Source organism: Tiliqua scincoides, chromosome 7 (genome assembly GCF_035046505.1).
Source record: "Tiliqua scincoides isolate rTilSci1 chromosome 7, rTilSci1.hap2, whole genome shotgun sequence".
Lineage (NCBI taxonomy): Eukaryota > Metazoa > Chordata > Lepidosauria > Squamata > Scincidae > Tiliqua > Tiliqua scincoides.
Window position 1 is genome coordinate 34,844,371 of NC_089827.1, and position 15,033 is coordinate 34,859,403.

Below are 15,033 nucleotides of genomic sequence, written 5' to 3' on the forward strand. Positions count from 1 at the left end.
GGGTTGCAAAAGTGAACGTTAGTGTTTGGCCAGGTACCTGTGGGACAGTGGTGTAGCTAATGATCGTGTAGCCTAGTGCCAAGTTAAAAATGTTGCCCCAGAAGTGATGTCACAGCTGGAAGTGACATCACTCCCGGGCTTTTTAAAAAGTGAAAATTGGAACACACCTCCCCCCCCCCAGTTGCTCACCACCCACTGCCTCCCCCCAGTCAGTGGCATAGCCAAGGCATCTATCTGCTACCGGGGTTCAAAGAAGATTTTGTAGCCCCCCTGCATGATAAAACCAAATTTAATTAAGGAAATAAATAAAAAGTTATTGGTTTCATGCTGTATCATAATAACATCTCATTGGCACTCAGAACCATCAGTCTCATAGGTCAGTTTGGAGTTAAGCAAAACCACTCTTTGTTCCATAAGACAGTTGTGTTTTCATTTTCTGGTTTAATTGGCCATAACTTTTGATAAAATACAGATATTCCAGTGCAGTTTGTTTCACTGCATTCTGCAGTAAATTTCTTTTCCAGTGATATATAACATGATGGTATTATTCATACAAACCAAGATTTTCACAATTTTGACCACTAGTGTCAAGCTCAGCTTGTTGCCCCCCTAAAGCTTGATGTCTGGTGCAACTGCTACCCTCTTAGCTACGCCACTGCTGTGGGAGGAGGCAATTCATTACATTTCCTGGTCCTAGCCTGTTTAGGGCTTTCCAGCTCAAAACTGGCATTTCAAGTTGGGCTCAGAAACAAATTGTTAATGAAAGAAAACAGCATAAAATTGGAGTGATGTGATTCAACCAGCGGATTCCAGTCAAAACCCAAAAAGCCACAAACTGGACCAAATGAAGTTTCTAAACCACCTTCAAGGACAACTTCATACCTGAAACAGGTTGTGCAACCTCCCGATTTTAGAAATGGGCTAATGGGCTAATGCCAGATGTCAGAATGCCAGATGCAAGGGAGGGCACCAGGATGCAGGTCTCTTGTTGTCTTGTGTGCTTCCTGAGGCATTTAGTGGGCCACTGTGAGATGCAGGAAGCTGGACTAAATGGGCCTATGGCCTGATCCAGCGGGGCTGTTCTTATGTTCTTACACCAGTTCCTAGGTCACCAGAGCCCCAGCTAACAGCAACTGTAATCAGCTGTGGCGCCACAGTGCACATAAATACATTATATGTACAGACAGTGAAAAGCTACGGATGTGTCATCACTAGAGGAGGGTGAAAACGGTTTTATTTTTTCACAGATATTAGTGTTTTCCAAAGTTATAAGTACAGAAACTGGTGTTATGTGTTTTTATTCCAAGGGTGCTTTTTTAATAAATTATAATTATAGATTATAATCTATAAAAATGAACCCTTGGAATAAAAACACATAACACCACTTTCTGTAGTTCTAATTAAAAAATTATTATCCCTTTAAAAGTGTACTCAGTAGGTGATACAGGTGGTACAGTGTCAGCAGATGCAGCCACAGTCATTACCCATGCACCTCCCATTAAACAGTAAATTAAGGGCGCAATCCTAGCCAATTTTCTAGCACTGAGATAAGGGCAGTGCAGCTCTGAGGTAAGGGAACAAAAATTCCCTTATCTTGAGGAGGCCACAGTAACTGCCCCCCAACTGTAGGATGCAGCATGCCCCCTCATTGGCACAGCTGTGTCGGTGCAGAAAAGTTGGTTACAATTTGGGCCCAAATCAAATAGTTTCTGGGGTTTTTTTTTTGTTTTTTTTTTTTTGCGGATTTTGGTTTATTTTCTTTCTTTTCTTTCTTTCTTTTTTTTTTTTTTACAAAAATGAGAAGTACAGAAAGTGATGGTGTTGGTTGGCAACCTGAAAGTGGTGTTATGTCTTTTTATTTTGTTATCACCATTTTCACCCACCTCTAGTCATCACATATGATGATCTACTTGTGAGCTGCACATTAATTTCTTCATTTTATTAATTTCTGAAAAGGAAATGTGTACTGTAAGAAGCAGCACTCAAGAGTACTGTATATGATCCAAAGGATAGTTATTTGCCTGAGATGAGGCAGGCAATACAATACATAGATCCATAACTCCACAGTGGAATGTGGGAATCCTGTTTTCTCACCTTAATAGTGCTTCATAGAGTTTTTTCCCAAATTTTTCCTTCACAGAATGTGCAGTGTCCCTGAGGGAAGTAAATGACACCTCATTAAAGGAAGACAATTTCTAACTCTCCAACCAATATTTTATGTGTCTGTTACTATTACCCTGCACATGCCTGATCTTGTCTGATCTTGGAAGCTAAGCAGGGTCAGGCCTGGTTAGTACTTGGATGGGAGACCGCCTGGGAATACCGGGTGCTCTAGAGCCGCATGCGGCTCTTTCAGCTGTCTGCTGCGGCTCCTCCAGGTGAAAGTGACAAAGGGGGTAACAGGAGGCACCTGTGTTTGGGAGTGCAGGCTCCTTCCCTCCGCCCCCTGAGCTCACTGCCCTCCTCTCCCTTCACCCCCACCTGCCCCACATTGGTTTCCCTTTTCAATTTTGCCCACTCTGCAGGCTTAAGGTCCCTGTTTTTCCCTTCCCCAACTCTCCAGCAGGCTCAGCCAATCAGCATCCAGCAGGCTCCTGGCTTTTTCTGTTGGAATGGCTCAGGGCCCTTCACTGGCTGACCACCAGCCAATCCTGAGCCGCCCTCCTTCTCAGCCATTGCAAGCCCTTGCAGCCCGCCTTTCCTTGAGTAGGTCCCCACTCAGTGCAAGGAGAGGCTTTTCCTCCACAGCTGAGGAGACATCCTGTGTGTCTACTCAGTTGTAAGCCCCATTACAGCAGATGAAGCTTACTCCCAGGAAAGGGTGCCTGGGATGGCAGCCTTGGAGCCAGTGGGAGCCCATGCAGGTCTGTTTGAGAGTAAGCCCTGACGCAGTCCCTGGGCTACACCCAGGAAGGTGTGGAGGGCTGTAGCCTCAGCCTCCTCCTGTGCAGGTCTACTCACAAGTAAGCCCTGCTGTAGTCAGTGGGGCTTCCTCCCAGGAAGGTGTGGAGGGCTGCAGCCTCAGCCCCCTCCTATGCAGGTCTACTCACAAGTAGTCAGTGAGGCTTCCTCCCAGGAAAGTGTGGAGAGGACTGCAGCCTGAGAGCTCCAACCAACTTGTCTGCTCAGAAGTCCCATTGTAGTCAATGGGGCTTACTCCCAGGATAGTGTGGAGAAGGTTGCAGCCTGCGTGAGGGCAGGCAGGCAGGGCAGAAGCTGGCCTGTGGTTCCCCCCTTCCCCCCCCAGCCCACGCAGGTCTGTTTGACCTTTAAGCCAATGGGGCTTACTCCCAGGATAGTGTGGAGAGGGTTGCAACCTGAGTGAGGGAGGGCAGGCAGGCAGGCAGGCAGGGCAGAAGCTGGCCTGTGGCTGCCCCCCCCCCTTCTTCTCTTCCCCACCTCTGGAGTCTGTGTCCTTTTTTCCTTCCAGCAGAGTGCCTCTGGAAGGTGGGGGGAGTTCTTTGGTATCCATGCAAGATAAGCAGATGTCATAACTGCCATATGTATTGGAATCCTGGAAGATCTGGTGAGGAGGTAAATGTGGTGTCAGCAATGGCCCCTTTAAGGGTAAGGCCTGGGCATCCAGCAGAGTGTGCTGCACAGCTGCAGCCACTTGAAGGCAATAGGGCCCTCAGGGATATAAGGAGCACCTGAGGCAGGAAGGGTTTGTGGGTTATAGAAGGAGTGCAGGTTGGAGAGGAGACTGACTGGGTTTATTGACTTTGACTTGGATACTCTGACTGATTTGACTGACTTACTTTGGAATCTGACCTTGGACTGTGACTTGGTTTATTGACTTTGGACTCTGCTCTGGATATTGTGACTGACTTTGTGACTAATGGACTGCTGGAGACACTGGAGTTTGAAGTGTGGCTGCTGTGCCCAAGACCTGCTGAGGACCAAGGGTCTGCTGTAGTGGCAGGAGGCTGCTGGCAGGAGAGAAGACCTCTGCAGGTTGAACAGGCGAGCTACCCTGGAGGTGGGGTCCAGCATGACTACAGGGCAGAACCAGGGTCATTTGTTGGGGGAAAGAAGGGGAGCTAATTTGCTTAAAGTGGGTATAATTCTCCAGGCAGAGAATGGCCTTGGAATCAGGCAAAACACCATAGAGGACCAGGTGTCTGAAAACACAGGACAAGAATGTATGACAAAACTAACTAAAAGCTACAAGAGGTGGCTACATTATAAAAATGGGACTGATAAGAGCATAAAGGTAAAAAAACAACAACTATATATGCAGTGTTATCTTCATTTTAGATGTCAAAAGGGTTTTGTGGCTCCCGAGGTTTTTTTTTCTCTGGAAAACAGGTCCAAAGGGCTCTTTGAGTGTTTAAGGTTGCCGACCCCTGGCTTATACCATAGTCTTTCGAGACTGAAGGTTGCCAACCATTTAACACACTAAGGGGAGTTCTTCTACCCACAAGGCAAGATACACAAAGAACAAGAGTTCTGCTAGCCACTGAGGGGGCCAGGAGAGATAGAGCAGCTTGCATTTCCTGCAGAGGGAGTTCCAAAGTCTGGGAGAAGCAACTAATAAGGCCATGCCATGTGTGCTCACCAACAGTGCTGTTTGTGGAGCAGAGCCCCCCCCCCCCCCGCCCAAAAATCTTAATGGACAGCTTGATTCATATAGAAGTAGACAGTCCTTAAAGTCTCCCACCAAAGTCAATCAATCATTCTCCCTTTTGTTTCATCATTTATACAAAGACTGGAAGAAAGTGACCTTTACCAGAGCTGCTTTCGGACTGCTTGGCCTTTCAGGGTTTCTACGTTGAAATTGTTAGTGCTTGCTGGCATTATGAAAAATACTACGACTGTGACATCACTCCTGTGCACCTGAAAGAAGAAATGACCCCTTCATGTCCTTCCTAAATTATTTTGCAACTGTGAAATAATTGCCTATAGTTAAGATAACTACCGGTACACAAGAGACATTATTCACAAGCACTGCATCTCAGTTTGCTACCAAATTCTGCCTATACATATGGAGGTTTCTGCTTGGCCAAAAAATCGGAAAGCAAAAATGTTTCAATTAAATTGGCAGATGTTTTCTGTGGGCTTTAACTATAGCAGTACATTTGGAGGGGAGGGTAAAGGGAAATGTGGTTTCAGGAGGGTGAGGAGGAAACCAGGGGACACACTTCCTCCTGAAACCAGGCTGCATGTGCCCCATCACCTTTTTTGCACACCTTCTGCCTCTTATTGCTAGGAGATTTCACCAAACTTCAGCATTAGCAGCCTTTTTTAAAAGGATTTCATTCTGAGGCTATCCCAGCCAGTCAGGAATCACACAGGCAACATGATAATGTGATGATATACAGACCCATCAGACCAGGCAACGTGACAGCATCTCAAAACCAAAGCAGAATGAGAATAAATAGTATTGCCATCATGGTGAACATGATGCCACATTGTTGGTCATATTTGTTGAAGCCAAAGCATGCTAAGGGAAATGATTCCTGCCTTCACTGTAAATGCATATACTTGTTCACTCCATTTTGAAAGTGATAGTTTGATCACTTAAATGTGCGCATGTGGGTTTTGCAGGGACAACATTTTTTCTTGAAACATGCTCAAGCCCTAGTTTCCACACCTCCTTATTAATTACAAACTTATTGCAATGGCAGATACAAGACAGATAAATCCTCACTGAACTCACATGACTTGGTTAAATCCAATTTCTAGGTATCACAATTGCTTGAACCAAGATATTTGAACTGCTGCATTTGAGATGGGCAGCTGGGCCAGGCAATGGACCAAAAGCTCATCCATTGTACTTTACACATATAGTTTTGTGTGTGGAGTGAGGAAGAAAGCGGCCTAGTATTTGGTGGTAAAGTACATGCAATGAGATGTACACAACTCTCAGGTTCAACCTCTGGTGCCATCTGTTAAAGAATCTCAAGTAGCACGTAAAAAATTTCTTACTGAGCTTACCAACCAGCAGCAACAATACTGGCCTAGGTGAACCAACAGTCTGGCTGAGTACAATACAGTTTTAAAGGTGCTTATGGCTTTTTCCCTTACCCTCAGCAGGAAATTTAATCTTGATAAGGCCTCTAAAAACATGTCCGCTCCTTTGTTGGAAAACTCATATCTCCCAGCAATGAAGAAAAACAAAGTCCTTTCAAGGTTGAAATCAAGGTGGCTGTAAGCGGAGCAAACAAACGTAAAATTGATCAATCATTGAGCCAACAGATGCAGTGGGACTGAGCTGAGTGAAGGTCACAAATATATAGCAACTTCCCCACTCCATTACAGCAAACTTAGAATTCCTGCTCTAGTTTTCAGCTATGGGTACCCTGAACAGCCAGCAGGTGTCTATGTTTCATACAGGCTCACAGATAATAATATAGAGGAAGAAGAAACCAGTAAGATATAAAAGGATGAGCTCAACTTCTCAACTCACGACACGCTCCATCAAAAGTTGGTGACCGTAGCAGCAAGGCTACTATCGCAATACTTGGTTGAAATGGGACATGGTGCCACTGGTGCAGAATAAGTCATCTAGAAAGGCTCTGCTAATCCAGGGCAAGGCAACTGCTCATTTTGGGCAGGAAATCTTACCCATAGAAATGACCTCGAACAAACTCTTGGATCTTCGCCTTGCAGGTTGCATGCAGGTTCTGAAACTCGTGCATGGCTGAGAATTTCTTAATGTTCAGGCCATTTGGAGTGATGACGTCTAGAAAAAAGCAGAAGGCAAGCAGTGGTAGCGGAGGTTGTCTTGAAGAATAATAAGAAACCAGATGGCCTTCATTTCATCACAGAGTTGGCTGATACAACTCATTACAAGGGAAGTATATCTACCATTGGTGTTGCAGTTTTGGGGAGGTCTATATTTATTTAAAGGCACCAACTTTCCTGCACCAGTGCAGCCACAATGAAGCATCAAAGTAAGGGAACAAAAGTTTCCTTACCTTGAGGAGGCCTCTGTGACTACCCCCCCCACCCGCTGAGGGATGCAGCACACACCCTGTTAGCATGGCTGCACCAGTGCTGGAATGCTGGATAGGACTGGGCTGAAAAACATGTAGTGACACAAGTATAACAAAGGATTTTATCAGTTTAAAAAGATGAAAGTAGGTTTCTAAATTCATGCTGTACCGGCTGAAAAGCCCTCTTTCGAACAACAATGAAAGGCAGAGAAGCCTCTCCTCCTTTGTGCCTGTGAACTCTGGGATTTTGCTAGTAAACTGCATAAACCAAATCATTGTTGGCATCCTTCAGTCTTGGAAGACTATGGTATCGCGCTCTGAATGGTGGTTCTGGAACAGAATGTCCTCTCCACTGTGCAAAGTCTGGGTAATGCAGAAATGGAGGATAGACTGTTACCCATGCAGCAAATCCTCCCTCTCCACATCGCTGAAATGGTCCAATGGAAAGGCAGAAGCCAATATGGTTGGTTCCAGCGGCATTGCCCAAGTTGCCAGAGCGTGACTGTATACAGCCGCAAACTGCCTCAGGGATTCCGGATTTTGCCTCAAAGTTTTCTCCTTAAACCTTTTCCATAACTGGATGTAGCCACAAGGCAGTGGAGGTTTGCGATCAGAGTTTTCCTTCCCTCAGATGAGCTGCCTTCCCAGGCTAACAAGTCCCATCTACCCGGTGGCTGTTTAGTCACCTCTTACAACAAGTACAGCCAAACTGAGGGCCCTATTCTTGTCCCTAGACCCCAGGGGATAAACCAAGTCATTAAAGTGATAAAAATATACCCTGCAACACTGCCATTTGAGCAGACAGCCTAGGGAAGATATGGTACTGTTGTCTCTTCCTCAAAATGGTTAACTGGAACACTACACAGGATGTGATGTCATCATGAGATTGCTGCCCCAGCATGGTGTAAGCAGCCAATAAGGTGAGAGTGGCGCAATGAAGAGTGCTCTGATATCATGTTGCATGTTGCCTTCAGTGAGCTAGTGTAAGGAAAAGAGCCATGTAATGGTTGCAGCTCCATGCCTTTCACATCTGGTTGGATTTGCTGGTTTTTGCACTTAACTAATGCTTGAAATACAGGGGCAACTCCAAAAGAGCCCATCAGGCTCAGAGTTTGGGGGGGGGGCTGTTTTAGAAGACCAAAGGCGCAATCCTAACCCACTTTCCAGCACCAACATGGGTAATGCAGCTCTGAGGTAAGGGAACAAACATTCCCTTACTTTGAAGAGGCCTCCATGAGTGCTACCCAACTGCAGGATGCAGCACACGCCCCATTGGCACTGCTGTGCCAGTGCTGGAAAGTTGGTTAGGATTTGGGTCTAAGATTGCAAAGTGGAGCAGAGGATATCACTTGTGGGACCCAAACCAGAACAAATGGTTGGACATCATTATTGCCCTATTTCCTTTGACTAAACTTTGATGCCAGCACTGAGCTATGCTGGAACACTAACTCATGAAAAATGGTGGCTGGCAATCTGCAGTTGCCAATTACCTTATTATTTATTATTATTATTAACAGTAGTTAGTTAGTTAACCTTTATTGGCATTATAAATATTACAGCAAACAACTGACAACAAAGTGGAACAATACAACCGTTATCCACTAGACTAGTTCAGGAAAACTAAATAGAGAAAAAGAAATCGGATCTAGAAAGAAAAGGAGCCAGAAGGGACAATTATTAACAGTATTTATATACCGCTTTTCAACTAAAAGTTCACAAAGCGGTTTACAGAGAAAAATCAAGTACCTAGCTCCCTGTCCCAAAAGGGCTCACAATCTAAAAAGATGCAAATGAATACCAGCAGACAGCCACTAGAACAGACAGTGCTGGGGTGAGGTGGGCCAGTTTCTCTCCCCCTGCTAAAAAAAAGGAGCACCCACTTGAAAAAGTGCCTCTTACCCAATTAACAGGGGTTCCTTTCACCTGAGAGCAGAGTTTTGCCCTTTTAACAACCACAGAAACTGTCTGTTTTAATCCTAATGCCCCTGGGTGGATTTCAGGCTTAATGATCTACTGTGGCAAGGATCATTGACCTTTTTGGAGCAATGAGCAAATTTCACAATTTTGCAGACTGGGGGCCCAATCCTGTCCAACTTTCCAACACTGGTGCAGCTGCAAAGCATCCCTGACATAGGGGAAAAAATGTTCCCTTACCTTGAGGAGGCCTCTGTGACTGTCTCCCCACCAAAGGATGCAGCGCACACCCCATCAGCACAGCTGCACCAGTACTGAAAATTGGATAGGATTAGGTCCTGTCGTTCAGCAACAGTTACCTCTCGTCTAGGGATTGGCAATGACCCAACCTAAAACTCATCCTATATGTTGAGGTGTTATTTCTTTTAGTCAGAAATAAACCCATTGTGTTCAGTAAGACTTGGGCTATAATCCTTACACACCGAAAACAAACACTTCTACTACATAGTCTAGACCAGGGGTCTCCAAACTCCAGCCTGGGGACCCGACATGGCCCACAGCGAGCCTCTATCTGGCCCAAGGCCAGCCTCTTGTCCCCTGAAAGCCTCTAGTCCATTTCACTGAACATGACCAGAGCTGTGCTCTGATTGCATCTGGAGGGTGTTCTGAGGGTCGGAGAGGCTGAGTGAATGAGCCCACTGGTTCATTTATTCATTCATCTAAATTCCATCTCTAATTTATTTATTTAAATTTTATATTTAAATTTTTCTGGCCCTCAGCACAGCCAGATATTTCATGCGGCCCTCTGGCCAAAAAGTTTGGAGACCCCTGGTCTAGACCAATGTTTCTGAAATTGTGGGTTGGGACCCACCAATAACACCATTTTGGTGTTATTGTGACCCCCATTTTAGTAATGGTGGCCACCATTTTGGGTCACAAAATGATTTTTGGTGAGTTGCAAAAAGTTTTTGAAACATTAAAAAAAAACACTTTGTAAGCACCCTTGTCCAGTTTTCAGAAAAAAAAAAAAATCATTAGCTGGAATGTTAACCTGTGGCATGACGCAATCTTCATACCTCCAAATTAAAATGTCACATTTTCTGATATTCTTTAGTAATTGGCATGCTGTAGATCATGTGTGAACCCATTTTTAGCCTTTTGTCAAGACTGGAAGTCCCTAACTGCACATCTTGCACTCCAGGAGGGTGACATGTTTGTGACACCCAGCACTGGCAGCCTGGGCTGCCCTCATTCAAAAATAATACTTCCATGAGGATGTCCTGATTAAAAGATCTATTCCAAATTATACAAAATTCACCTAGATAGTGAAATTTCATTCACACAATATGAGCAAATGTGTGAGCACCCTAAGTATTCTTTTTTAAGCAACAGGCTAAACAAATACTATCACCACTTTCCACTTACTGCCTATTTTAATTTTAGCGATTGTTATTGAGTTACCTCTGGTCCTTAATCCTTATGCACTATGTCCTCACAGACACACTGATCTTACCGGTTTTTCTCTTGAGCATGTGTTCTGCTTCTATGGCAGTTATCTCAGACACAGTGGTGAATACATGGGAGCAATGTACGGATGCGCGTTCCATGCAGTATCGGTGGTATATCTGTCTCTCACCTGCTTCTTTATCTATGTCAAACTGTTGAATGATAAAAAAGAGAAGATGTCAAAATACATGTGTGATGCAGAGAGCTTCAAAGTGTACAAACACATTCATGCACAGACACAGGTACCAGTTTCCAGTTTTGCTTTGTTTACTCTTCTATGGATCTTCAGTACTGTGTTCACGTGCAAAGGAGGAAGAGGGCTGGGCGCTGGTGCCCTAAGAACCTTCTGAGCCCGCCCAGCTCCCATCTCTCCTCCAATCCTCTGCACAGGGGAGGAGCTCTCGTGTTCCAGGCTGTGCCAAACGAAACCCCGATCCCGCTGCTTACATTGTGTGATCGGCATAATCCTGTAATGATGAGGTTGAGCCAGCTCTTTCCCCTCCTGTCTCAGAATACATATTCCAGCCCAGCCATGACTCTCTGAGCATCCAGCCTTGTTTCCGTCACAGGGCTAGAGACTCATCTCCTTATCCAGGTTCCTCTATGTTGCTGCCGTGATCCCGGGGAAACCATCTCTTTGTTATTGGACTGTTCAAACAGGCATCCCTTTGAGCAGGTGTGAGTTTGGGAGAGGGGGTTGGCTTCCTTGCAACAACCTGATCAATGTGCTCACATCTCAATACCACCAGCTTTGGGATCCCATCTCAGTCTTTGTGTGCCAGGCTTCACCTTCACTGCGTCATTGGGCTAAGGCAGGGATCTCCAAACCCCAGCCCGGGAGACAGATGCGGCCCATGGCAAGCCTCTATCTGGCCCGCGGCCAACCTCTTGTCCCCTGAAAGCCTCTGGCCCACTCAACTGAACATGACCAGAACTGTGCTCTGATTGTGTCTGGAGGGTGTTCTGAGGGCCAGAGAAGTTGAATGAATGAACCCATTCATTCATTTATTAACTCATCTAAGTTCCATCTTAAATTTATTTATTTACATTTTATATTTAAATTATTTTTCCGGTCCTCAACACCATGCCAGATATTTGATGTGGCCTCTAAACAAAATGTTTGGAGACCACTGGGCTAAGGGCTGGGCTTTCTATTTTGACTTTTCTCCTGGTGTTTCATACATTGGATTGCAAATTCATCAGGAGGACCATTGTATATTTTTATACATTTCACAGTGCTAAGTTTTTATTAGGTATTTGAAAGTAATGATAATAAAAAGCAGTTGCTGTTTTTATAAAAATTCACTGTTCCTTATAATTTGCTTCCTGACTGTACACCCTTTAAAGACTGCAGTTGCTGACAATAGTTTGGGATGTCTGCATTTATTACAATCCTATCTGACAAGGGAAGTTCATCATGTGTGATCTTTCTGTTGTTCTTCATCAGTGAAACAATCTTAGGAATGCACCCCCAGTTGACAGATTTAAATTTACAAAGGCTGCAGAATAGGGGACCTGACAAGACACAGTGCTTCTAGTTGAAATAGTATTCCTAAGTTCCACAAATTAGAGCTCCTTGGACAAACCTAGTTCACAAAAGCCTTCTTCCGTAATTCTCTCCCCATATTCACTGAACAGGGGGGGGAGTGAGTCGAAGTGCGCTAGCTTGCCATGCCCCCATGCTGACACACTCCTGTTCATACTCCTGGGTGTCTTTTCTGCAGAGGCAAACACTAAACACAAGAAAAATTTCTTTGTAACCTTTGCTGGCCAGGGTTCTCAGTCACAGAGAGGAACTCTATCCATGTTCAGAGTTCACTTCTGCAGGCGCACTGAAGGTGGAGATGTTGGATGTGTGCAGCCAGGAAGTGCATTGTTCTGGGAGGCACGTCTAGCGAATGCAGTCCGCTTTCCCATTGCTCGTATTTCAATGAATGTGGGAAATGCTTAAAATGGCTAGAGTAGCTATCTGAAGATGAATTCCCATTTATTAATGGGACTTTGACCATGTCTACCTGGTTGATAAAGAAACTTCAGAAAGAAAGGGAAGTGGACATTTCATGAAGATTAGCCAAGCTGTCTGGGCGGATGGGTTAGATCCTGACCAAGGATGGCTGAGTGCTTGATTAAGAATTCGAACAGTCACTGCCATTTTCAACTTACAAAAGCCACATCTATACAATGTTAAGTTTAACCAATTCTCAGCTCTAATTGGGTGTCTACGATTACAGTTAAATTACAATCCTCTTAGTCTTAAGTGATCTTTTACTGCTGGGAAACCACGGTGGCTTTCTTCAAAGTCAAGGTCAGGAAGACTCTGCAGATATTACTCATGTGTCCAGCACATTAAGCAGACAGCACGGAGACTGGGGTGAGTGGGGAGTCTTCATCTTACTCAATGCCGCATGAAATCTGCTATTGGGTATAAATGAAGTTAAATTGTCTTTCTTAAGGTTGCAATGTTTAATCAATTAATTAGATAAATACTTTTAAAACTTTTAAATTTATCAAAAAGTGCTCCCAAATGAACTGAGCAGAAGATTTTTTTAAAAGTAGCTTTTTAATATATAAGAGCTTACAAAATCCATGGGTGGCACTATCTCAGAAGAGGCATTCCCAATCTCTCAGAGGACGATCTCTTCTAAGAAGAGGCATGAGGCATGAATGCATAGAAGTATAATCAGAGTAAGTATTCTGTTTCTCAGGATACTTGTTTTTACTTCTGTGTAAATGTATGTAGATTTAATGGAAGCCAGTGCCATGCCTGCAACAGCTGAAATACAGGCAACCATGAAACTTGCTTCTGGGAGGCTGTGGTTGTCAGTGTGGTCCAGGTGAGTCATATGTTATGTCTTCTACACAATTTGATTCTGCAGATGGTTTAGTCACAAAATGTAGTTGGAATTCTTGCCCAGAAGCTGTTTTCAGTAACAGAGCCTGACCTTGAGATATGTGAAGCCTTCATAAAGGGGAGTGGCTGTGAGTACGTCTAGATCTGTGGGTTGGGAATGTGGGTCAGGACCCACCAGGTGGGTCATGAGCTATTTTCAGGTGGGTCCTCATTCATTTCAATACTTTATTTTTACTATATTAGACTTGATGCTACCATGGTATGTGACGGCATTTGGGGAAATATGACAGATCAGTACTTTTAGCAGGGTACTATGAATACACTTTTAGCAATGACATTAAATGGGATTTACTCATGGATAAGATTGCAGCCTAGAAAACTGTTAAAAATTTTCCTGCTTGATGATGTCACTTCTGGTCATGACATCACTTCCAGTGTGTCCTGACAAATTCTCATTCTCAAAAGTGGATCCCGGTGCTAAAAGTTTGAGAACCACTTGTTTAGATCATAAAATATCACTCTCCCAGTGATCTCCCTTCAAATTAACAGGTTCTCTGTTACTCCAGATCTTGCTCTGTGATGACATCACTAGACTGCTTGATGTTTACTTCAACCAGTCTCTTCCCCACCTCTTGCAGGTCCTGCTTGCCACCATTCTCGCATGGGCTACTTTGAGGATCAGGCCCACTGTGGCAATTGCCCCCTAAGGGGTTCCTGAGATGTCACCTCACCCCAAGAACAATGTTCTGAGGACCCCAAATGCAATGGTCTATCCCACAGCCTGATGCTTCTGAGCAGGCTGTCATACCTAGGAATGACATCATGATTCTATTTATCAGCAGAACACACAGCTCCAATTATAGACCAGACACTCCCTCCTTCTTCCATAATTTGCCTTCCCTGTGGATTCTGGCTGTGACTGTTCGCCAAGCCTGTATATGAAGTCTAGCCTTTGACGTTGCTTTGCAAGGTTGTGAGATAAATCTCATTGTCTTCCTCTTGGCAGCCTGACTCAATAATCTTAAGTCAAGTTGAAGGCCAGGTTGATTGGAATTTATCTGATGAGACAGTACAACAATTGAGGGTGGATCCTCAATTGGTTCAATCCATCATTTGCTCGAAGCCTGCCACTCTGACACTCCAGCTATCCCAGGGACAACTACTGTTTTTGGAAACCACCGGTCCCTGCTAAATTACTGTCCCCATTTCTGCCATTTGTAGAGGTGTGGAGGATGCCTTTTAAAATACTATTTGCATTGAATTTGAGACTCAATTGTCTACCTAAGTTCTGAAGAAGTTAAATCTTTGAGTGTGAAAAATATGATCTTTTTTCTTTTGGCAGTCTCTCTATATAAAAATAAATGTCCTGACTGTCTCATCAATGCCCAGACCAAACCACTGGACCTAGAAACGTGAAATTCAGGGAGTATCGTCCTTCCGTGATGTAAGGATCCATTAAGAAGGGATTTTTAGAAATTTGACCCCTAAAGGGCTGAAAAGGGTTAAAATGTGTTTTCACAGATTCCTCAATATCTCTTAGGACTAATGAAACACCAATTTGGATTTTGCTTACAAAGGTTACCCATACAAATGCTTAAAAACATAATTCAGGATTTTGCCCTAATCATTTCCTAAAGGGGCAAATCTAACTTTGGGGGTGAATTATAGAACCCTTTCTATTACTTAGGCCTGGCTGGCTTTTCCCTCTGTGCTACTGCTGAGAGAGGCCAATGGCCTACATGGCAACTGAGGCCAGGCCAGCCCTTTTAAATTAACCCTGTTTAAGTTGGTATGGCAAGGGCTAGTAGCAGTAAAATAACAGAA

At 44.3% G+C, this 15,033-nt stretch overlaps 1 protein-coding gene across 1 annotated transcript in view; it reads right to left on the reverse strand.

The window, feature by feature from the left end:
- The window catches only part of GYS2 (glycogen synthase 2), a 45,851-nt gene that overhangs the window by 7,759 nt on the left and 23,059 nt on the right, over positions 1–15,033 (reverse strand). The window contains exons 5-9 of the mRNA XM_066633811.1: positions 10,366–10,510; positions 6,568–6,685; positions 6,028–6,148; positions 4,730–4,836; positions 2,095–2,154 (exon numbers count right to left, since the gene is read on the reverse strand). Coding sequence (XP_066489908.1) covers positions 2,095–2,154; positions 4,730–4,836; positions 6,028–6,148; positions 6,568–6,685; positions 10,366–10,510 — 551 coding nt within the window. The remainder of the gene's footprint in view (positions 1–2,094; positions 2,155–4,729; positions 4,837–6,027; positions 6,149–6,567; positions 6,686–10,365; positions 10,511–15,033) is intronic.